Source organism: Gymnoscopelus braueri (assembly GCF_963280865.1).
Source record: "Gymnoscopelus braueri genome assembly, chromosome: 19".
NCBI lineage: Eukaryota > Metazoa > Chordata > Actinopteri > Myctophiformes > Myctophidae > Gymnoscopelus > Gymnoscopelus braueri.
The window spans coordinates 12263750-12288989 of record NC_137621.1 but is presented as its reverse complement, the minus strand read 5'-3'; the positions used below and the strand labels follow the sequence as shown (position 1 = coordinate 12288989).

General features: G+C 39.9%; 2 protein-coding genes across 4 annotated transcripts; one reads left to right on the top strand and one right to left on the bottom strand.

Annotated features, from left to right (window-relative positions):
- Window positions 1–912: 912 nt before the first annotated feature.
- gale (UDP-galactose-4-epimerase) lies at window positions 913–14750 on the bottom strand. Of its 3 annotated transcripts, none has more exons than XM_080413211.1 (11): window positions 14577–14750; window positions 12327–12478; window positions 11250–11362; window positions 10750–10863; window positions 9518–9694; window positions 7075–7188; window positions 5905–5971; window positions 5646–5731; window positions 4026–4103; window positions 3159–3273; window positions 913–1323 (listed from the first exon to the last, which is right to left on the bottom strand). In XM_080413211.1, the coding sequence occupies exons 2-11, from the start codon at window positions 12451–12453 to the stop codon at window positions 1259–1261; spliced, it is 1056 nt and encodes a 351-aa protein (XP_080269337.1). In that variant the 5' UTR covers window positions 12454–12478; window positions 14577–14750; the 3' UTR covers window positions 913–1258. The 3 variants fall into 3 exon arrangements, with proteins under 3 accessions (XP_080269337.1, XP_080269335.1, XP_080269336.1); XM_080413209.1 differs by having other exon boundaries at window positions 11250–11365; window positions 14577–14749; XM_080413210.1 differs by having other exon boundaries at window positions 11250–11365; window positions 14581–14749.
- A 4202-nt stretch (window positions 14751–18952) lies between these two features.
- On the top strand, window positions 18953–21788 carry LOC308074661 (kazal-type serine protease inhibitor domain-containing protein 1-like; the record flags this gene model as incomplete). The annotated part of the gene is made up of 5 exons (XM_080414168.1): window positions 18953–19264; window positions 19930–20107; window positions 20715–20879; window positions 21292–21462; window positions 21667–21788. 5 exons carry the CDS (start codon window positions 18953–18955, stop codon window positions 21786–21788), a joined length of 948 nt encoding a protein of 315 aa, XP_080270294.1.
- Window positions 21789–25240: the final 3452 nt, after the last annotated feature.

The following is a 25240-nucleotide window of genomic DNA, read 5'->3' as shown; positions in this document are numbered from 1 at the left end:
TCTGTTTCCATTATGACAGATTGAAAAGATCTTTATACTTGACATTTACCACTTGAACCCCAGTGTCCCTATTCTGTGAGGGAGACATTAGCCAAAAATAGCCGATCTACAAGCTCACACGACACATTGTGAGCTTGTAGATCTGCTATATTTGGCAAAGAGATTGGTGAGGATTGATAAAAGAGTCTAGATGGTTAAACTGAATTTAGTGATATCGATACATTTCAAATATTATCAAAGGATCCTGAGCCACCCCTGGACTTGCATCACGGCAGCCACTTTGAGAAACAATGCCCTAGTGTGCCTCCAATATAGACAAGTCCATGCATACATGTACTGCTCTGCTAGATTGTACATTAGATTACTTATATCTACGGATAGAATATACAGAATTTACATGCACTCAGTCTGACCCTGCATGTGCAGATTTCTAGGATCAAACTGTAATGTCTATTTATTCATTTCTTTTAAAAAAGTATTTTATATATTATCTGTCTACTTACCTTACCGTACCTTAGTCTTGACGATTTGAATAGGACATAGGACCACAATGGAAACAAGCCCTCAGGGCTTTGTTATCCTTTTAGCATCATTGTATAATCGTACTGCTGTACTTTTTGCAAACTGTTGTTAATAAATTCAATCAATAAAAAATCGACTCTTACCTGAACCCATCCTCTGAGAGTTTCATGCTTACTGCAGTTGCCACTATGCATTTCTTCACACGGATCTGTCGGTCTATCTATCTAAATGTTTCAAATGGCATGTCTAGATCTGTCATTTTAAAATCTTGATCCAAAGTTATTTCATCATCATGTCATTCATTTCTGGACACCTACTATAGTCAAAAACTAATGACAACATGGTCACACGTTTAATAATGGTTGTGACAAAAAAAAGACACTGCATTAATAACATAGGAAAATATTTATTTTGTTCCCTTCTGAGTTCCTAACACATTTAAATAACAAATGTTTATGACCAACAGACAAGAGACAAGACAGAGACATTAGAAATGTATTTTTCCTGTTTATCTAAACAGTACGTTAAGGTAGCTAATAATAATCAGTCTGGAATCAAGATATTATTAAGACATTAAATTAGTATAAAGCATTCAGTTTGTCTTGAGGTTCCATGTGAAAATGGAAAAGAAAAAGAGAAAAAAAGGAGGATCGTTTGTTTTGGTCTGCTGACTTGGAAAAAGATGTGATTCAACTTGATGGAAGACGTAATTCGACTTGATGAAGCTGGCGTTTCATCAAGAGATGATGCCGGTGTTAAATCCATTGGGGTTTTTGGATTGCCATCGCCACAGGTCCTCACCTACGATGACACGCACAAGTACATACAAGAAAATATTTCACCATGTCAAATGAGATATTACAGTTTCATTTCGGAGTTGAACCATATAAATGCTGAAATTAAAATAAGATTAAGTGAGACATCAATCAACGGTAACACATGAACGCTGATCAAAACGTTTCTGCCACTTTTGGAAGCAATGCTGCCATAGTCTGGCATGGCCAGACTAATATCACTGCGTAGATATTAGTCTTTAACTTCAGTGTGGAAGATTCATTTCCAAGGGGCGGTTACAAACAGTTAACTCTCAGGTGTTCCAGAGTAACATTTTGAGGTATTTTTATTTTACTGGAGTATTTCACATTTTCAGTACTTTTACTTCTACTCCACTACATCTCAGAGGCAAATATTGTACTTTTACTCCACTACAATTATTTGAAAACTTTAGTTACTAGTTACTTTGTAGATTTTGATTATTATTACAAAACATACATTACTCACTTCAGCCCTATATATATATTTTGGCCATTTGAAAATAGCGGATCTACAAGCTCACAATGCGTCGCTTCGTGACGCATTGTGAGCTTGTAGATCTGCTATTTTCAAGTGATTTTTTTACATTTGAAAACTTGTGAAATGGGACATTCTGCACAATGAGTACTTTCTACTTTTGGTACTTTAAGTATATTTTGAAACCAATACTTTTGTACTTTGAAAGTAAATTTGGAATTCCGGACAGAGTATTTTTACATTGCAGTATTGATACTTTTACTTAAGTAAAAAATGTGAGCACCTTTTCCACCACTGAGTGTAGCAGATCAAATTGTTTACGCACACAAATATTTTCACTGGCAGCACACACGCCATGCACACACACTTTTTGGTGTCACGCCCCATTGCATTTGGTTATGGGTGCACCGTGTGTGGGTATATTTATATCCACAGGTCTGCACCCCCAATTCATAGTCAAGTTCCCCCTCAGCACCCCCCAATAGAAATCCGTTGGTGCCGCCACTGAATGCTGCAAATTCTGCCATCACATTATTATGAATGGTTTGAATGTCATCATATCTGTCATTTTGATGTTTTGGGGAAATCACTCGCTCACACAATTACTGTGCGAGACTTTTGACACCCTCTGTGTGGTATTACAGGAATGTTTTTTACGCAACAGCATCTAGAAGAGTCTCTCTCTGTCTGCCTGTCACTCCCTTCAAAAGTAAACCACCGCTATATGCATGACGTCACGAGGAACTACAATGGAATTGCTACTGTATTGGTTACCTTACCAAACAACAGCAGAAGGGAATAAGAAAAACTAAAGGCTACATTTATACCATTACTATTTGAATGGTGTCTGAATTCATCATCTTGAGAGCTTTGCTCACAAACTGCACACCTACTTTTGATTGGACAGGGAGCCCATGATTAGTAATTAGCCTCCATGTCTCGTTTTCTAACAAAACATTCTTAACCCATTCAATCCGGGAACGAATAGGCTACCTTGTCGTTTTAGATTATTTTATACTTTGGCTATTCAAAAATAGCAGATCTACAAGCTCATAGCGTGGCACCGAGTGCCGCGCTATGGGCTTGTAGATCTGCTATTTTTGAAAAATAGCAGATTTGTGCAAATCTTTGAATATATCTTTTTTCAAAGCAAACATTTGTAAAATATTTTGTTCCAGGGACCCCCAGAAGCAAAGATTTGAGTTACAAATGTTTGTTTTTAAAAATATATATATATTCAAAGATTTGCACACATTTTCACGATTTTTCAAAAACATTGCAGATCTACAATCTCATAGCGTGGCACTATGAGTGTGCGTGTGCTATGAGTGTGCGTCTATCCTTACACATTCTCTCTAGGTCAAAGTCGGCCTTCCATCCCAGTTCCTTCTCAGCCAGGCGGGGGTCTGCATAGCAGGAGGCGACGTCCCCTTCTCTTCGGGGGGCGATCTGGTAGTTGATCTAATGAACACACGTTCAGCGGGACCAAAGTAAATGTGACAAGACTGACGCAGCTTACTTAAGTAGCTAAAAATACTATTCTAGAGAATGTTTTTGGATCAGAACCAATTAGTGTAGTTTATTTAGCCTCACAAGTAGTCATAGGATACACAGTAAGCTCCTCAGTAATGATTTATCTCTTAAAGCAGTGGTTCCCAAACTGGGGCTCGGGACCCCCAGGGAGGTCCCCAAATTATTTCGGGGGGGTCCCCAGATGATTAGCTTAATGTGCAACATTGTTTTCTCACTCAACAGTATAAGAGTATACAGGGCATCAGCACATTTCTAAAGTGACAATTTAAGGACTTGACATGTTTAATACCAAATTGTCAAATATTGCATGTTTAATACCAAATTGTCAAATATTACATGTTTAATACCAAATTGTCAAATATTACGAAAGAAAGAGGCAAATATTGTAAAAAATAGGCGATCTACAAGCTCACAACGCTTCGCAGTGCGAGGCCTTGTGAGGCTATTTGTAGTTCGGCTATTTTCACAATACTTATCTGTGGAACCAAGTCAAACTAAATGTAATGCCTACAATTCCAAATGCTTGACGGGGTGGTGGGGGGGTCCCCAGTTCAAACATGATTATTTTGGTGAGTCAAAGGCCTGAAAATCTACAAGCTGCTGTTATTTTCGTCACGAGCTGCGGCACGAGACCAAGTATAAATCGGGCATTACTGTCACACGGTCCAACTGTCACTCACCTCCTTCCCCGAGGCCTTCTCCATAGCTTTGACCATCTGCAGCACAGAATAACCTGTCCCTGTTCCCAAGTTGTACACCTAAAATACACACAAACACACACGTCATAATCTACTGCGTGGACACACACACACATGCAGGCAATGAATGAGAGAATGGTCTGTGAGAGAAGTCAAATTAGTCCATGAGCCAGACAAGATTTCATTATCGAAAGAGTGGGCAAAACCATACCTATATTAAATTGTTCATAGGGTCAATACGAGTAAATAAATATATGATAACCTTTCCACAGGAGCAGCTTTTTCATGGTTATCACACATTTTGTTATTTTCCCCATACGTACATGACAGGTGAAAAAATGACAAAATTTAAAAAAGAGTTATCATAATGAAACTTCCTGAGTTGATTACTTACATGAAGACAATGATTTATCGTATTACAAGTTTTCTGAAATTGTATATTTAAATATGCAAATTAGGCATTAGGAAAATATGCCTGAATTTGCATAACTTTCCAGAATCAACATTGGAACATTGGACAAAGCCAGAGTCAACATTCTTATTTCATTTTGTTAAGATGCTGGAGTCAAAGGTTTTAACGAGGGAATATTCAATATCTGGCTCAATTTTGGGGCTCTGGCTCATGGACTAAATGCCTAATTTGCATATTTAAATATACAATTTCAGAAAACTTGTAATACAATAAATCATTGTCTTCATGTAAGTAATCAACTCAGGAAGTTTCATTATGATAACTCTTTTTTAAATTTTGTCATTTTTTTCACCTGTCATGTACGTATGGGGAAAATAACAAAATGTGTGATAACCATGAAAAAGCTGCTCCTGTGGAGAGGTTATCATATATTTATTTACTCGTATTGACCCTATGAACAATTTAATATAGGTTTGGTTTTGCCCACTCTTTCGATAATGAAATCTTGTCTGGCTCATGGACTAAATGGGGAAGTAAACATTGAAGGAGGTTTAAGTTTAACCCATTAGGACCGGGAACACATCTGTGTAACCACTTTAACCATTATTTTATACTTTGGCTATTCAAAAATAGCAGATATACAAGCTCATAGCGCGTCACTTCGTGCCGCGCTATGAGCTTGTAGATCTGCTATTTCTGAAAAATCTTGAAATGTTTGCAAATCTTTGAATATATTTTTAAAGCGAACATTTTTAACTCAAATCTTGGCTTCTGGGGAGGTCCCCTGGAACAACATATTTTGAGATGGGGTCCGCGGCCAAATACGTATCATTTTGAGGGTTCTTTGACATGAAAAAGGTTTGAGAACCACTGATAATATAGCAACATAAGTTTTTTCAAAAAAACTGTTTAGGATTTAGAAGACATTTGTAGAATTCCCAGAAGCAAAGATTTAAAGAGTTAAAAATGTTCGCTTTATAAAATATATATTCAAAGATTTGCACACATGTTCACGATTAAAATAATAGCAGATCTGCAAGCTCATAGCGCGGCACTCGGTGCCACGCAATGAGCTTGTATATCTGCTATTTTTTTATAGCCAAACTATAAAATAAAACACCTAAAATGACACAGTATGTGTTGCCGGTCTTAATGGGTTAAAGTACTTGAGTGAATATATGAATACATACTTTGCAGCCACAGTTGTCCTTCAGCTTCTTGAGAGCAGCTATGTGTCCTTTGGCCAGATCTACAACATGTATATAATCTCTCACACCTAGTCAAAGAGAACAAAATGCTATTAATACTGAGTGGTGGTACATAAAAACACACAAAAAACACACAAACAACCTTGTGATGTTGTAATTCTGATCACTCTGTCCAAAAAACTTGGCTGAGCATAACATCAAAACAGTTGGTGAACAGATGATAAGTTAGAAACTGTATTACCTGTTCCGTCAATTGTGTCGTAGTCGTTCCCAAATACGTTGAGGTGCTTTCTTCTCCCGATGGCGACCTGAGTAAAGAATTCAGACATTCAGTGCTTGATTCACTTGTCCTTTACAGTCTGCAGTCAACACACTTGATGAAACATACCCTAACCCTACAGAGAAACTTCAAGTAGATATGCTAATTAGATAGACCTGTAGATCGGCTATTTTCGCTGCGCAACATGCTTCCATAGAAGACATGCTGGCTTCTATGGAAATCCAAATGACTGAAATCAGTCGTGGCGACCTTAACCCAAAAGAACATTTTCAATGAGGACATACCAAGCCCCCAGAACCACGGTAGAACAGTGAAGCCTAGTGGTCAAATCTGAGAATGCACTTAAAATGCTACTGCGCACGCATCTGCCGTTTGTGCGCCTGCCCACGACACGTCACGGCCCATGGAATGGACCCATGGAACCAATATGGAACCAATATTTCTTACTTCCGGGTGCTTCAAAACGCCACTGAGCAATTTCATTGAAATGAATAGCTGGGGGCGGGGCAATCCACCCTCTAGTTATATTATACCTCTATGGGAAATACACATAAAGGCCTATGCCACACTGACTTTAACTCTTTAACTGCCAGAGCAAAAGTGTAATAGTGTCACCCCAGTGCCAGTGAAAACGAGTGTTTTTACCTACCTTTGAAAAATCATGGAATATTTTCCGTGAACGCTGTCCGCACGGAGATCGCCTAATTACATGCACGCGCATCTCGGGATTTGTTTGTATCTGCGTGCGATAATCCATTGCACAGCTGTGGCCAGTTCATGTTTTTGCCGTAAAGCAAGAGGAACGGAGATACAGGCATTTTCCCGGGAAATAAACAGGAAGTAAACAAGACGTTTCTTTTTACTTCCGGGTCAATTCCGGTTCTGACGTCATCTGGCAGTGAAAGAATCATTCATAACATTCATAACTCTCCATTGCGTCTCCTACCGGAACCGCTGCCCACCGGTCCGCTGGTCATCAAATTATTGGTTTAGGAATGCGACGAAAACAAAAACTTTTCGATAGAAAAAAAATATTTTTGGGGGTGAACTATCCCTTTAAGCGTTTTTGTAACAAAATGGCAAGGATTAGAACATACTAAATCAAGAGAGACACCACAAACAAACATGTACCTGGGCTACATATGGCAGGAGGTTGTTGGGGATTCCCTGTGGATCTTCTCCTATTTGGCCCGAGGCGTGAGCTCCAATGGGGTTGAAATAGCGCAGCAGCACCGCATTCCAGTCCTGCTTCCACACAGGGAAAATCAAGTCATGGATGTCTGCCACTATAATACTATACAACTGTGTCATTATCAACAATGGCATCAATACACAGTCAAATCCTCAGTGTTCGTTTTACTCCCAAGAGTTTACAAATGGAACCTGCATCTGGTTCCAATTTGTACACGCTTGGTTAAATTACTCTTGGTTAAAGAAACACGGAGGATTTAACTGTATGTTCAGATTGATATGACATTTTACAATGCTTCCTTTTCAAATATAACGTCAATACTCTACGTTATTGTCTCCGCCGGAGGCGGAGAGTATGTTTTCGCTTCGTCCCGCTGTGTGTCCCCCCCCCCCCCTAGCGAAGCTAACATTGGTCAAGCTCCACGTGACACGTGACAATATGTTGACACCAATGCTTTTGATTGGCTAGAGGGACGCCTGACGAAATAAAATCCTATAAAGACGTGAGGTAAGACAGGATCAATCAGTCTTGATTGGAACAGTACCTTCCAGTACAAATCACCCGTCCGTGCGTGTGTGTGTCCCTCTGAGAACACCTAACATTGGTCAGTTTCACGTGACATCACAATATGTAATATAAATATATAAATAGCTTAGACAGGAGAGGCTGAGATCACACAATGCAACTAACTCCCATTACGCAAACTGAAGAAGCAGCAAATCATCATCTGAAACCTGATGAAGAAGCAAAGGCGCAGAAGGCCAAAGCTAAGAAACAGAGAGAAAGAACACTAAACAGAGACAAAGAATCCCTAAATGACAATAAACGAAGACGAGCCACAAATGCTGACAACATGACACAGATACATGTTCTATTTTAAGTAAGAATTAGAACATTCCTAGAGAACTATGGTTAAAGATAGGGTAAGTGATTTCATTTGATTAAAATAGCACGGGTCTGCTGGCGGAGACTTGTGCTCCGAGGAGCACATTTTCTAGTTAAAAATGTAAACACCATCATCCGATTTCAAAAGTTGGAATACTCTCTTATTGGGGGTAAGCAAAACCCAATTAAGACAGTCTTTGGACATAATATTTGGAAATGTAAATGCTTTGTAAAATGTCTTTTGTGAACCCATTTAGACCTGTTGTAACCTAAATGTATTTAAACCTTTTAATCCGGGACAGCATCTGTGTCACATTAGTTGTTACTATAGTATATATAGCAACATATATATATTTTTTTTTAAATACAAATTTGAAGGCGTTTTTAGAACCGGCATCAGGTCTAAATGTATGTGCCCATGTCTGTAACCGTGAGATGTACCAACTTAACCGGACCTGATGTGAATAAAACATGTAAACCTGGGTTATTGACCCATTAAAACCGGGAAAGCATCTGTGCCACTTCGTGCCACGCTATGAGCTTGTTGATCTGCTATTTTTGAAAGATCTGTGAACATTTGCGCAAATCTTTCAAAATATATAAAAAAAATTAAAGCATTTTTAACTCAAATATTTGATTCTGGATGTCCCTGGTACAAAATATTTTGAGATGGGGGGGGGGGGGGGGGTCGGCGGCCAAATACACATAATAATAATATATATATAATTTTGGGGGTCCTTGACATGAAAAAGTTTGAGCACCGCTGATATAGAAACATAGGTTTTTGTTAGGATTTAGAAGACATTTGTAGTCAGCCTCAGGTCTTAATGGGTTAATGCAATCGTGCTAATGCCACGCATGTAAAACACTTCAATCAAACGATGGCCATAAACCTGACTATTCACGATTATCAGGGTATTATTAGTGTGCATGTAAACCAGTGTTGATTTCGTCGACTAAAACTATGACGAAAAATGTTCGTCGACTACCTTTTTTCACTGACGAAAACTAAATAAAAACTAAGCTATGATGACTAAAACTAGACTAAATATATTGACAATTTTGTCAACAAATAAACACTAGACTAAAATGTTAGTGAGGGACGAGCGGAGAAGAGATTCAGTAGAACTAAGACACGTCATTTTATGTTGGGTTGCGCTCTGAAAATAGCAGATTTACAAGCTCAGTGAGCTTGTAGATCGGCTATTTCCAGCATGCAAACAAGTGTGAAATCAGCCATTATGACACCATCAAGGCACCGCCAAAATACATTTTAGTCGACTAAATCAACTGTAGATTTAGTCGACTATAATCTTATGATATTTAGTCGACTAAAACTAGACAAAAACTAAAACATTTCAGATGACTAAAATGTGACTAAAACTAAATGGAATTTTATTCAAAAGACTAGGACTAAAACTAAATAAAAATTTGCTGTCAAAATCAACACTGATGTAAACTCTCTCTGTGTGTGTTCGCAGAAGAGCAGCAGCACACCTTCTCAGCCTTGCACTGGTCGACGACCATCTCCTCGATGAAGTACTTGGTCTTGCCGTAGGCGTTGGTGCAGCCGCCCACCGGATGCTGCTCGTCGATGGGGAGGTGCTGCGGGTCTCCGTACACCGTGGCCGAGCTGCTGAAGACCAGATTGTGCACGCCATGAGCCTGCATGACCTGGGACAGACACGTGCACATGCCACACACAACACCACAAATGCACAACACAATCAGCAGCCGCTGACATACAGTAAGTAGTCTAAAAAGCAGACACACACACACACACACACACTTTGGCAGTAACACAGGCTGGGTGAGTTTCCGGGTAAATGCAAGCCCCACTCACACATTAGTGGGTTACTAATTTGGCTGTACTTTAATTAATTAGCATGAAACCAAGTCATCACACACACACACAATACACAAGTTGCCATACTCTGACAAAAAAACAAGCAAATGACGACCACTTCAATCTGGCGGGGTGTAGTAGGGCTGTCAAGATTATGACATTTTACAAGACGATTAATTGTCACGCAAATAATTGCGATTGACGATGTAATTGTGTCGTTGAACACTGGAACATTATGAATGAAAAATCATTTTCTGTTTGGCCTTTTAGGCTTTGAAGTTGTACAGGGAAAGGACTGACATATTTAATAAGTTTATACTTTCAAAAGAACATTAATAGTGGAAATAGACGATCTACAAGCTCACAACGTGTCGCATCTTGTAGATCTGCTACTTTCAATATTTTTGAAAATGTTTGAAAGCATATGAACATTCACAAAAAAAATCAACACCTCTCTATTCACAGCCAAAATAGCCGATCTACAAGACCACAACATGCCGTATTGCGACGTGTTGTGAGCTTGTAAGCAGTTTTTGAAAATGTGTCTTTGTTGTCTTTGAAAATGTGTTTTTTTTCTTAGTTTTATCTTCTTTTAATGATGGCCCATGAAATGCTCAAAATAGGGTCACCAGATTGAAAGTGATTACAAATATATATATATATTTTTTTTAGCTTGTAGATCTGCTACTTTCAAAATTTTTGAAAATGTTTGAAAGTAAATTAAACGTTTTCAACATGGACACGATTATGCTAAATAATTGTGATTATCTCAAATATTTGCTATTTAGCGATTATGTAATAATTGTGACAGGCCTAGTGGGGTGGTGGGGGTGGGGGGGATATTATGTTAGATCACACAACACCAACAGGCAGAGACACTGACCTGCAGCAGGTTGATGGTGCCGGCCAGGTTGACGTGATAATAGCGCAGCGGCTTCTCCACAGACTCCCCGACGGCCTTCAGACCAGCAAAGTGCATCACAGCGCTGAACGAATGCTGTGAAGCAGTGAGACGCACACATAATGAACACAATGGAGTTTTTATTCACAAAATGTAATTCAAAACAGCACCATTGTGCTGTGATTGACAGTTGGGTGCACGGCTCCCCTTCCCCAATATGGCGGCCGCGTTGACACATCGCTGTGCCAGCCAATGAGGTATCTAGGTTTCTATCTATCTATCTAGTCTATCTATTATAGACAGACATATTCATTCAAATAAGTCCTGGATAATACACTTAAATTATATACCTTATTGAGTCTTGTCAGCCATTTTGGTAAGGAGTGACTGTTGTCATTTGATGTATTTGGATTAGAACATAAAACATAATGTATAATAGCATTACGCCTAGTTGGATACCGTCAAATATTGCCTTTTCTGACCTTCTTAAAGAGCTTTTCTAATCCAGGCCGGTCCAACATGTCTAGTTCATGGAACTCAATGCTGGTGTCCAGGATCTTCTCTATCCTGCGAATGCTTTCAGGTACATCGCCTTCTCCTCCAGGTGGAACAGGATGTCACACACACACACACACACACACACACACACACACACACACACACACACACACACACACACACACACACACACACACACACACACACACACACACACACACACACACACACACACACACACACACACACACACACACACACACACACACACACACAGTAAGCGCAAAGTAAACACAATCGCAGTTTGCATATCAGTGGCTTTCACACCAGTGAGCAAGTCAAAATCTCAAGGCACACATCTATTCACAGCCAAAATAGCCGATCTACAAGACCACAACATGCCGTATTGCGACGCATTGTGAGCTTGTAAGCAATTTTTGAAAATATGTTTTTTCTCCGTTTTTTCTTCTTTTAATGATTGCCTAAGACACGCTCAAAATACATACCCTAAAAGAAATAAAAAATGCAAATATATATATATTATATGTGTATATATATATATATATATGTATATGTGTGTGTATATATATATATATATATATATATATATATATATATATATATATATATATATATATATATATATATATATATATATATATATATATTTTTTTTTAGGGTATATATTTTGTCTCTGTACTGGAAGATTTGTGCTGATAAAGTTAAAAAAAAAATATGATTCATAACATGTATAGCTGTACATATTGCAATAATTAAAATGTGTGGTTGTCACAATATCCAAAGGCACGCTACACCTGGAAAACCACTGGCATGGATAATGGATCACTAGGTAGTTGTATACAATACACACTCTCTGGTTACTCAATCGCACGATTGTGTCGCTTGCCTAAATGAACAGATCTTCAATCTTACATGAGCTTGAAGATCTGTTCTTTTAGGCAAGACTGTTCTTTTTGGCAAGCTTGAAGATCTGTTGATCTTTTAGGCAACCGCCATCATGGTTCTACACAGAGTATAAATGACGCTCAAAGGGAACTTACCTCGTATGGCGTTGCTGAAGTTATCCATGACAACTGGACAATAGCCTGCTTCAATGAGCTCCACCACACAATGACTGCCGATGAAGCCACCTCCACCGGTGACCAGGACCTTCTCAGCCATTCTCATGCGGGTAATTTTCCTGGTTTTTAACCTTTCCAACAAAAAAAAATAGACAAATATTTTGATTTATTTTCAGAAATTTACAAAGTTTTCTAAACATTTCCAAAGTAGGGAAAATAGCAAGTTCACACAACGTTGTGAGATTGCAGATCTGGTATTTTCATAATTTTTGAGTGATTCATTCATCATGTATTTTTGTAAGCTTACAAAGCCCGGGAAGACACCAAATTTCTCAAACTGAAAAAGCGTGGGAACACCTGTAATAGTCCGAGGACTCAGTAAGCCATCATGTATTTGTGATGCAGTGGAACAGGATATGCTGCATTGTTTGACCAAGCTGATAAGGCCACAAGAATTCACATCAATAGGTGCATATAAGTGCATCAATACTCAATTATTCCACCACACCTTCAGTAAACTCAACCTGTCAAACCAGAATTAATAAAGAAACCTTACTGCCTATTGTACTAGTAGATCATCTAGACTAGAAGGAAATACAAATACTTCTTGTTGCACTTCTTTACCTTTTCTGACACCTTGTGTTACAAAAGTAGGCCTACACCAAAAAGCACAATTCAGTAAGCAAAGCAAAGCAAAGCAAAGCAAAGCAAAGTTTGTTGTTTACCCAGGGTGTTGGACTAAGTGCGAAACTTATTTACAGCCAGACCCTGCATGGAAGCCTTGCTCAAGGGCTATTCAGCGGTGATTCATGATTGATGTGATGAATTGGGGAATCGAACTAGGGACCTTCCGGTATCAAGGCCGCCCCTCTAACCACTAGGCCACCGCTGCCACCAGTCCAGTTCTTAATAGCTATAAACAGTCAAATTGTTATTCCTAACTACTGGTTATAACTAAGTGGTTAAAATCAGTATCGGGGTAAAATGATTGACTGTACATCAAAGCCAGTGATTTCCCTCGGTTTACTGCTTTGTTTTTCTTGATTTTCTTGTTTGTTTTTTTGAGGGGTGATACTGGGCTGAATGCAGGCGGGCTACATGTAATTTTACGTTACAGATGAAATTTGGTTGCATCTGGGGCACTCTATTATTACTGTAGCTGAATACATTATATAACTACTACAAACATTACATTTAATGTCACATTTCTGTTCTTAATAATATTATAAGGGGGAAAAAATTACATGAGGGACATGATACTTTAAAAAGTGTTTAGAAAAATATTCATCAATCATCAACATAAATGATTCAATCATATTCATACAAACCTAATATTCAAGATGTATGTTAGTGTTGTCAGGATACATAATCTTTTTCACAATTATCTGGCCAACTTTCTAATCCTGCTGTGAAATACAATATTGACCATCTCACTTCTACAAACTGTGCTATCAACCCCCCAAGTAGGCCTATCCTACATCCTTAAACCCATGTCATCTATGTCTACATCACAACGTGATACTGTTCCCAAATAACACTACAAGCAATGCAATAAATTGTGCTTAATGAATTAAAGTTAAATCCAGAATTGTTAGGCTACAGAATGCAAAAACATAGCTTTTGCCTGTCTTGGGAGATTCAATCAAATACTGAATAAAACACTGGCTGGTAAGTCAGTGGTCTTAAAGAGCATACATTTGAAAAAAATAACAATATTTGATTAGTATATTATTATAGACCTGTTCTATCTGAAAAGTGCATTTTCTTTATATACTTGATACTTCTGTTGTGATTTGCAGCTCAAAGGTAATGGGAAACACTGAATGCTTCAGAGAACTGCTCAGAATCATATCAAACTGAACAGGAAACATCACATGACAACCAACTGAAATACACAATAATAATATGGCCTAAAACACACACACAACACCTCTAACATCTATAATCTGACTCTTATAAAGACAGACTCAATTGTCACAGAAGAACAAAATCCACATCAGCAAACTGTATTGTTTTAAAATGTCAAGACAAGTAAGAAGAACTGCTGCTCACATCAAACTGAACAGAAAACATCACATGACAACAAACTGGGAATACACAATAATGGCCTAAAAAGTCAAACACACACCTAACCGTCTATAATCTGATCATTAAAGACAACAGAAGAACAAAACTCCACACCAGCAAACAATACATATGGTTTTTAAATGTCCAGATAAGTAAAGTTACTCACTCAAACCCCTCGTCACAACAGGTTACAGCTGTAGTTCTTTCTTCCACAGCAGAGATGAAGCTGAATGAAGAGCAGCCTCAGAGAACGTGAAGATCAGAATAAAAAGTGTCAGTCAGTCTATCAATGAAATCACATCAATGATTGATCTGCTGTCTGTCCAGCACAGAGCTGCTGGATGTTGGTTGCAACATTATTATTGCTTCCTGCAGTTCCTGGTGAGGGAGACGTGGAACCAGTGTTGCCAGTTACTGTGAAAGAAACAAGCAACCAACCAGGTCTAAGAAAACAAGCCAAAAAAGAAGCAGGCCACAAAAGCGCTTGCATCGGCTATTTTGAAAATAGCAGATCTACAAGCTAACAACGCGTCACGATGCGACGCGTTGTTAGCTTGTAGATCTGCTATTTAAAAAAAAACCGAATTGAAATAACATTTTTGGAAGATTTGGAAGACATTTTAACAACACAAATCTGGCACGGGGCTCCCCTGGCACAAAACATATTCAGATGGAGGTTATAGGGACAAATACATATTAATTTGACTGAATTTGAGGGTCCAAACCATGACATGAAAATATGTGAGAACCACTGGTTTAAATAATCTTCTTTTTTTTTAAAGCAACCCTACCAATATTTACAAGCAACTTTACAGAAAAACAAGCCCAAAGTCGCTTATAATAAGCGGACATGGCAACACTGAATGGGGCTGGAACGAGACTGAATCAGGCATAACGTCCTAAACTTGCTTTCAAAATAAAAGCGCTCGTTATATTCTGGCTGCACTGCGGCGTCGCTCACCGATAAGAACTGATCTATCACGACGGTGTTGTACGTCAGTTCTTGTGGGCGAGCGACGGAATATAAAACGAGCCGTGTTTTCTCTGGTTGAATCGGAATTACACGATTATGTGGCTTTTATTGCTAAGTGATACCGGATACAGAAACTGTACATGATCGACGACGTGACGGTTCCTTCCGCTGTTCGTCAGTGTTGCCAGGTTTTGCAAAATAATTAAGCAACCAGGTCATGAAAACAAGCCCAAAAGAAGAATTTTAGGCCACATGAGACTTGCATCGGCTACTTGCATTGGCTATTCTGTTCAAAAATAGCCAATCTACAAGCTCACAACGCGTCATGATGCTTGTCACACGCAGCGTGTGAGCTTGTAGATCAGCTATTTTCAGAGAAAACTCTTTTTAAAAAAGTGAAAATTGTGAAATATTTTCAAATCCACACAAACCTTGTATGGGGGTCTCTCTCTGGCAGGGCCGTGCCAAGGGTAGTGCGAACGGTGCGGCCGCACAGGGCCCCGCGCTTGGGGGAGCCCCGCAAAAAAACGAAAAAAAAAAAATTTTAAATTAACAGAATCACATTTATTAAGAGTTATAAAAAGAAATAACCGCAAATAACCACCAAAAACTCGGAAATATCCGCCCAAAACCGCCAAAAAAAACGCATTTCTCCCGCACGGCTCTGCTCTCTGGCACTGTGGCACACAATATTTTCAGAAGTAGGGGGAGTCTGCGGACAAATGCATATTGATTTGGGGGTCCTTGACATGAAAAACCACTGATATAAACAACATTTAGAAACAAGCCCAACTAACAGTATTTACAAGCAACTACACAGAAAAACAAGCCCAAGGTTGCTTATAAAAAGCGGACATGGCAACGCTAGTATATGTGCTGCTGACGTCACACCAGGAAGACCTCACATGCTCTGACGTCACAAGTCACTCGCCTAACAACCACGCCTCTCATTGCTAACAGTACAGTTATTGTAAGGAGTGCCACTCTGTTGACTGAAGCCACATGTACACTTTTACACTGTGTGCCACGTTACTATTAAATGGCATCTGGAATTTATCATGATAACTATTATTTCATGAAAGTAAATGATTTATATACACTATATGTGTGTGTGTGTGTGTGTGTGTGTGTGTGTGTGTGTGTGTGTGTGTGTGTGTGTGTGTGTGTGTGTGTGTGTGTGTGTGTGTGTGTGTGTGTGTGGGGGCGGGCTCAAATGATTTTGGGGGGTCATCAGATGATTAGCTTAATGTGCAACATTGTTTTCTCACTCAACAACAGTAAACAAACCAACATACGGTATAAGTGCATACAGACTCTCTCACACACACACACACACACACACACACACACACACACACACACACACACACACACACATTTTACATTCAGTCACTGTCATGTGCATTTGGTTAATGGTACTATAAAGTATATTTATGGATAAAGGTTTGCTCAATCTTTATAGTAAAGGATCAACCAGTTGAGCAATTTGAACATTTGATTCAATGAAATGGAGCTTTAACTGACATACTCAAAGTTTTGAGAGATAACCAGGAGCACAGAGCACAAACATTTTTGATCTATTCTTTTCAGTCAAAAACAACTCCCTAAGATGGTACTGAATGATAGGAATGTGCAATTCTATGGATGTCTGTTAGGTTCTGGGTGTGTGAAAATACTGTAATTCAACCCTGGCCTAGAATCTAAGGGGTGTATTGTTGCTTCTGATAGAGTACTGTGTTGTAGTAGGCAAAAGGACACCCAACATAAAAGTGTTATCTTACATAAAAGTGGTTGATACCAATACTGAACGACAGAGGTTTGTACCTGTAGGGGGAGTAGTAGTATGCTGGAACAGGGGTAGATTCAACTTTGGTACATTAAAGTTTTTTCAGTGTTAGAAGACTCAAACAAATGAACCCTGACCTAATTTCATGTTGTTTGATTCCTTCTATTATCCTTTTAATGTATTTTCATGCCTTATTATGTAATGCACTTTGAAAACGCCCTATGAAACAAGTAAACGTGCCTGTCTTACAGTAACTCATGCCAAGTGCCATGGCATGTGGATACTAAGTGGATAATATGTGGATACTAAGTCGATACTAGTGGATGATACTAAGTGGATACTATGTATGTGGATAATACTGTATGTGGATACTAAGTGGATACTATGTGAGTGGATACTATGTGAATACTAGGTGGATACTATGTGGATAATAAGTGAATACTATGTGGATACTAAGTGGATAATAAGTGAATACTTTGTGGAAGTGAATTAGTATAGGGTCATGATTCCTCATAGCTGATCTATGATGAATCATGACCCTAAAGCTAGAGAAAATTGCAAAAACATGTCCAGACATTGTGTGTCTTGCAAGAAAACACACACACACATCCGTGCAAATTGTTAAAATTCTGTTGTGCAGAAAAATATCTAATGCCAAGGTCATCATTGTTTTCTCAAGGTTTCTTTAACCATGTCCATTGTCCAAACCTCGAGACAGATTTATACTGTTTACAGAGCCAGGAATGTCACACTACTCCACAAGCATCTAGTCTGTACTAGATGGAGTAGATAGAGCTGTATTTCACACAATAGAAACAGTATTTGCAATATCCTGATTCCTATCCTCATATCCTCTACCATACTTCCCAGTATGTATTTTAGTGTATGATACTTACAGTATATGAAGAGCTTTTCACAGTCATGTGGACAGCTAGAGCAAGGCTGTTTATTAACCAGTTAATACCCTACATACTTAGTTGACCAGGGTCGCTAGTATTTCTCCCTACACCAAATCTCTTTGCCACAAAAAGCTGTGATCTATACGCTCACAACGTATCGCGCTGAGACGCGTTGTGAACTTGCAGATCTGCTATTTTCGTGGAACGTTCGCCAACAGAATAGGGATGCTTGGGTTCATGTGGTTAACACCTATACGAGTGACATATTGAGTAAGATTCTTTTAGATGCCGTGTCACTTCTGAAGCCCTTTCGCCAGTTCTGCCCTCCCCCAGAGACACTGGCACTACCCAGAGAGACACTGGCACTGCCCAGAGACACTGGCACTGCCCAGAGACACTGGCACGCGAAGAAAGGCAACAGTATTATGAGAAGCGGAAGAAGATGAGAGGTGGACATTTAAAGAGGTGAAGTTTGCAAACCACCTTTACTCCGTCACTTTGTTTACCAGGGACCCTGAGCTGATGAAGAAATGTGATGCAGGAAGACAATGTGGCCGGTTATGTGGTAATAATAATAACAGAAAAACATCTATTCAGAAGAAGACCGTGAGGCTCAGAAGACAGAAGGATTCGTTTAAACCTCAGAGGGGGAACGACGGCACGGGGCCACTCCACTTTCAGAGACCAGCAGAAAAAGGGATATCGTTCCAAATGTTATGAGCGCCAGTCTGCGCTCTGGACTCACAGCGGAAAACGTCTCGCGCTTCCATCCTGCTTTTTTTTGGGTCCTGGCGCTTGTCCTGAGCTTAATTACTTTCAACATTATCTGTCATAATTTTTTAAGACAAAGAGTCTGGCTTCAGCGTGACAGGTCGAGGCGATGCCATCGGCTCTGACGTGGCTATGTGCCTGCATCTACCTGAGCGCGTGCATCCGCGCCTCCCTGGGGGTCCCGCCCCAGCACCGCGGCTGGCTGCGCCTGTGGGAGGAAGGGGCGGGCTGCGGCAAGTGCAACCCCAGGCTCTGCCCGCGGGCGCCCGGCGGCTGCCCCGCGGGGCGGGTGCGGGACGACTGCGGATGCTGCGAGCAGTGTGCCAACGTGGAGGGGCAGCAGTGTGACCCCGACGGCGCGCAGAAGTTCTACGGGCGCTGTGGGGTGGGTCTCGTCTGCCAGAGGAAAACGTCTGCGATGGTAAATATCAAATAAGTGTTAATACGTCCATTATTTCATTTATTTTAATCTAAGACTTCTAACAACTGCTGTCTGTTGCTCATTTGTTTTTCGATGCCTTTGTCCAGACATTTACCACCCTAATATTCAAAGGTGTTGGTCCGCTACAAACTTGCTTGCTTGCATTCCAACTGTTTCCCAGCCCGGGGCCCGGGGTGGGGTTTCTTTAATTACTCCTCCTTTAATATGACCTTTCCTTACTTGTGAGATTGTATAAAAAGAAAGTTTTGAGGACAACTGAGGAGAGAGGGGCACAGAGAGGCAGAGATGACACAGGGGAGGTGGAGGCCGAGGCCTTGCTATAGGCTATCCGGATACAAGAAGAGTGGGCACTAAGCAAGAGTGGGCACCTTGATGCAAAAGTGGTTATGTTAAAAATGGTCTTAATTTGAATTATCACACCTAAATTTACCCTTGCTGCAACTGCTGGTTTATGACCAAATATTCAATCACATACTGTTTAAGACCGTTTTTTTACATTTTGGACCAAATAGCCAATTTTACATCGAGGTTCCCACTTCTTCCTGCTACATGTTAGTTGTTGTATGCTCTGATATTCCTCAATAAAACTGTCTATACTTTTCATTGAGTGTGGAAATATACATTTTCTATAACACTTCTCACAGAGAGGTCAGAGAGGCAAGAAGAACAGGGCCGAGCCGGAGCCCACATGTGTGTGTCGGGACGAAGGCCCGGTGTGTGGTTCTGACGGGTGGACCTACCCCAACGTGTGTCAACTGAGAGAGGCCTCCAGCCGGAGTAAGACCATCCTCAGAATGACTGGACAAGGACCATGCTACTCAGGTGCATCTGCACATTTTTATATTCATATTATAATTAATTCTAGGCAGTTTGTCCATTAGATAGGAGAGTGTGAAGAGAGACAGGAAGCTGAGGGTCGAGAACGACATGCAACACATATCTGTGGCCTGGGATTGAACCAGGGACGTTATTTGTAATTATGTGCATACAGTACCAGCATGAACCATACAGTACCTATATTCATTATGTTGCCAATAAAAACTAATTGGAATTGGGGCAATTGGAAGGGGGAGGACTATGAAGGGGAAAAAAGATTTACATGCTTGTAGGTCGGCCATTTTCCATATTTTTTCTTTAAAAAGCAAGTCTTTTGGACACCTGCAAAGGTGACAGGTGCGTAGGAGAAGACCAAACGAGGGCCCCAACACACTGAAAGAAAAATTCCTGCACACTGTCTTCAAATGCAAAAAAAATACATTTTCTTTGCCATTTCACAATAGAGGGGCCACAGCCTTGGGCTGTGAATTTTTGGGAGGAAAGTTAGTGAATCCCTGCCCACTTTGTGTGTGTTAGTTTCCAGTTGTTTCAACGTAGTGTCAGTATTCTTTCGTACTTATCCTCAGTTGTTTTTCCTTTCTCTTACGATCAGCTCCCCGCATCCTCAGAGTGCCCAGAGATGTGTCCAACTTCACGGGCAACAACGTTGTGTTTGGGTGTGAAGTCTCAGCCTACCCGCTGCCAACCCTCAGCTGGAAGAAGAAGGGCAGTGACCACTTCCTGCCAGGGGACGATCCTCACATCTCTGTCCAGGTTTGATGATGTCATCAGTCAGTGTCGTATGCAATATGGACCCCCTGAGTGTCTGGAATAAAGTTTGAATTGTCAGTGAGACTCGGATGTGTCTGAACCAGTGGTTCTCAGAGTGGGGTTCGGGGACCCCCAGGGGTCCTTGAGGGGGTTTCCAGGAGGTCCCCTGCAAAATTCGGAACAGTTTAAACACTTAAAGGGATAGTTCACCCGGTATTTTCTGTCAATTATACACCCCATGAAGCCTTGAATTCATGGACATTTGTTTGTTTTTGTCGCACTCCTGAGCCAATAATTTGATGAACGTCAGATTCTCCAGATTAACACAATCTAAACGTCTCAATAGAAGAGCAGGGAGACAAAATACAACCACCCCAATTGTATAAGTTAAATTGTATTGACATACAAAAAATACATAGTGACTAGTGTATGTCCCTGTCAGCTCCGTGGCGGTCCGGAGCGCTACACCATGTCCAGCTGGCTCCAGATCCAGAACCTCCAGCTGTCTCATGCTGGCATCTACTCCTGCATTTCCCACAATGCCTTGGGAGGAACATCCGCATCTGCACGACTCACAGTCATGAGACGTGGTGAGTGGCCCTGAACCACCTGTACTTTTTAGTGCACTAAAAGTATTTGTCAGCTTTATTTCTATAGTCACTTTGCAGATCTACATTATTAATACAAATTATGGTATTTAGCAATACAATGTCTTTCCCACTACATTAACACAGCTATAAATAGACAGCCTCAACTCAACTCAACAACACAAACCTCCCCATCTTCGTTACCAGCGAGCACCGTGGTGCTGATGAAGGTGGATGAAGAGACCAACTTTGACGTCTGGGAGGATGATGATGGTGGTGATGATGGCTCTGGAGACTACCTGCAAAAAGAGACACCTCAGACACAGTGAAGTTATGTGATATCAGATTTAATGACTGGAAAAGTATTATTGGGCAGAAACCTCTTATCTTCATATTTTAACTTTTTGTGTTTTTTCATAAATCAACGCCGTACTTGATCATATACTATAGCGTCACACAAAAGCATCTAAAGTAGCAGATATGCAAGCTCAAAAGGATTTCCACCCGATAGAGACGATATAATGTGTAATGTTTCTTTTAATGATATCCATTTTATTTCTATACTGATAGGGCGACCAGACGGATGAGTGGTACCACATACAGTATATGGGCTCTAATGCCTGACAGTGAGTCCTAGGTTCGATACTTGGTTGGCCGAACCACTAGGCTATACCTCTGTCTGTGACTCCGGTCTCTCTCGTCTTTCCACTATACAGTATATCTATCAAAATAAAGGCTCAGAAAAGCCACAAAATAACTTAAAAATAAAGGTGCTACACAAATAAATATGATGATGATGATGATTAGTAGTAGTAGTAGTAGTAGTAGTAGTAGTAGTAGTAGTAGTAGTAGTAGTAGTAGTAGTAGTAGTAGTAGTAGTAGTAGTAGTAGTAGTAGTAGTAGTAGTAGTAGTAGTACCTATTATTATTATTATATGCATTCCCTCATACCTGTCGAACTACTTCTCCAAAGTGAGTGACACCCACAGTCTCAACACTGATCTGGTATATCACCCAAATATAGAACAAACATGGGAAAATTCTCATTCTTCTCATTCTACTGCTCTGTCACCAAAATGTGGAATGCCCTGACACCATTCATTAAAGGTTTCTTTCAAAATTGTCCTGAAAGAACATCTATCAGGAGACCAAAAGGGGAGGTAAATGTAATTTTCCCATCTCTTTTGTACATTATAGTGTTTGTATTTGTTGATGACATGACATGTGTTATTGTGTGTTCATTTTGTATGCTATATGTTGATGAATGAAAATATACCGTACTTATTCATGCCAGCTTACATTTTGTAAGTATGAAAATAAAGTACTCTAGGCCAATCCTTTGCATGGGATAGTGTTTTTAGTGTTTTTTAAATATGTTGAATATGTTTTAGAATCTAAATACCGGTAATGCACTCAAATAATGAATACTAAACAGCCAATAACAACTACATCGTCCATTACCCTCCTTGAGTGAAGGTATACATGTTGGATGTAGTTTCACATGTATGACACAAGTGGGCGCCACATCCCAGTTCATTGAGGCGAACATGTCACCAGAAATCCAAGTCCACTGCTCCCCCAACCACACTCCTGTTCCACTGCTGTTTCAGTACATTTACTTTACTATGAATACTGTAGTTAAGTACATTTCTTGAGTATCTGTACTTTACCTGAGTAGTTGATAGTTTTTTGTATTACTTTCACTCCATAATACATTTCAGAGACAACCGAGAAAAGGTATTTTATGAATTAATCACTTAAGCCCTCATTCAAATATAGTAATTTCTCGAACATCTTTGCATTTTGTTTTATGTCTACATTTTAGTATAGTCAAATGCATTTGCATTTGCATTTGACAGAGCAACTTTCATTTGTAGTCGAGTTATATTTTATTTTACCATGATTACTGATTACATGATACTTCTACTGCGGTTGAGTACTTTGTAACACCACTGCTGTTACCTATGACTATTACTCATAACCATCTTAAATCAGATTACTTTTATGTGATTATGTCATATCTATGGTCCACACCCCAATCACAGGCCGTGGTACAACACACATGCGCACGCACGCACGCACGCACGCACACACGCACACATACGTGTGGTTCCTCTTCATCTCTCTAGCTGAGTGCCATTTAATCCCCCTCATCCCCCCCCGATTCCCTGCTGGATACAACGGCTCCTCCCGATTGGCTGGAAACTTTCCTCCCAGGTCTTAAGTCTCTGCTGATTGGAGATTAGAGACAGCCTGACATGTCGTCTTAAACCACCTTCTCTGTCTCCTTTATGTCCCCAAATCCTCTGAAGGCCAAACTCTACCTCGCTTTTTCTTTTCAATGTCATCATCAGTTTTCTCTTGGAACCTTTTTCTTTCCTTCTTTGATCTTGACCGCTTATAACCTTCTATACTTTGTAACCCGGACCTGAATGACAATTGTACTTGGTACGCCCTTTTTTTCACTATACACCAAAAAATAGCCGATCTACAAGATCACGAGTCGACGTGTCGCAGCGTGTATGACACAGAATAGGGATGCTGGGGTTAAAGGGATAGTTCACCCAAAAAAGTACTTATTTTCAAGCAATTACAAACCCCATGAAGCCTTGAATTCATGGAGATTTTTAGTTTTTTGTCGCATTCCTAAGCCAATAATTTGATGACCGGCAGATAGAGGTCAATAGAGACTCTTTGAGTCTCCTACCGGAAAAAAATGTCATTTTGGGGGTGAACTATCCCTTTAAGGCTACAATCTGTACCTTATTTCAATAAAAAAAACATTATTTTAACCAATCTGTAAGAGTAGGATAATAAAAGTATTTAGACCCTACTGGTTAACAATGTCAATAAAGTTATTTGAGGCAGATGGTGCACCGGATTGGATACTACAGTAGATGTGCCGACATCTATGTTGTAATTCGGACATTGTGGCAAATACCAATCTCTGTCGGCAGAGGAAGACAATGGACATAAAACTAAAGGATTATTTTAAATCTTTCGGGTCTATTAGGCCTCCTACTTCTTTTCCCTCTACACTAAATATTTTCGCCAAACGTTCGCCCCCAGAATATGGACACTAGGGTTCATAAATTGAATCTTGACCATCGGGTCAAACTTAGTGTCAGATCCTGTGGCTAGGTGATACATGACCTTTGACACCATCTAAATGTCTCAATAGAAGAGCAGGGAGACAAAATACAACCACCCGTTATATACGTTATATTGTTTGATCATACTCTACCATACAGATTGTATAAGTTATATTGTATTAACATACTCTACCATACAGATTGTATAAGTTATATTGTATCAACATACTCTACCATACAGATTGTATAAGTTATATTGTATCAACATACTCTACCATACAGATTGTATAAGTTATATTGTATTAACATACTCTACCATACAGATTGTATAAGTTATATTGTATTAACATACTCTAACATACAGATTGGATCAAGTTTCATAGTGCCGCTTTAAGGTTTATTTTGTGATTCTGACAGGGCAGGCGAAGGAAAGGAAAAATAGTGAGGAGGGGGGGGGGGGGGGCGGCGGCTGTGGAGCCAGGATGATGTCACCGGGGGCGTTTTTTTTGTTATCCTGCCTGCTGGTGTGGAGGCTTCCTTTCCTCTGCTAATTACCTTGTACAAACTACAATCTGATATGGCGGATATGAGGCCCAAATAGAATTATTGTGGGCTAACAAAGAGATATTGAGATTCGGGGAATGAGGCAGGGACTGCAAGTGAGACAGAATGAACCAACGTGCTCGCGCA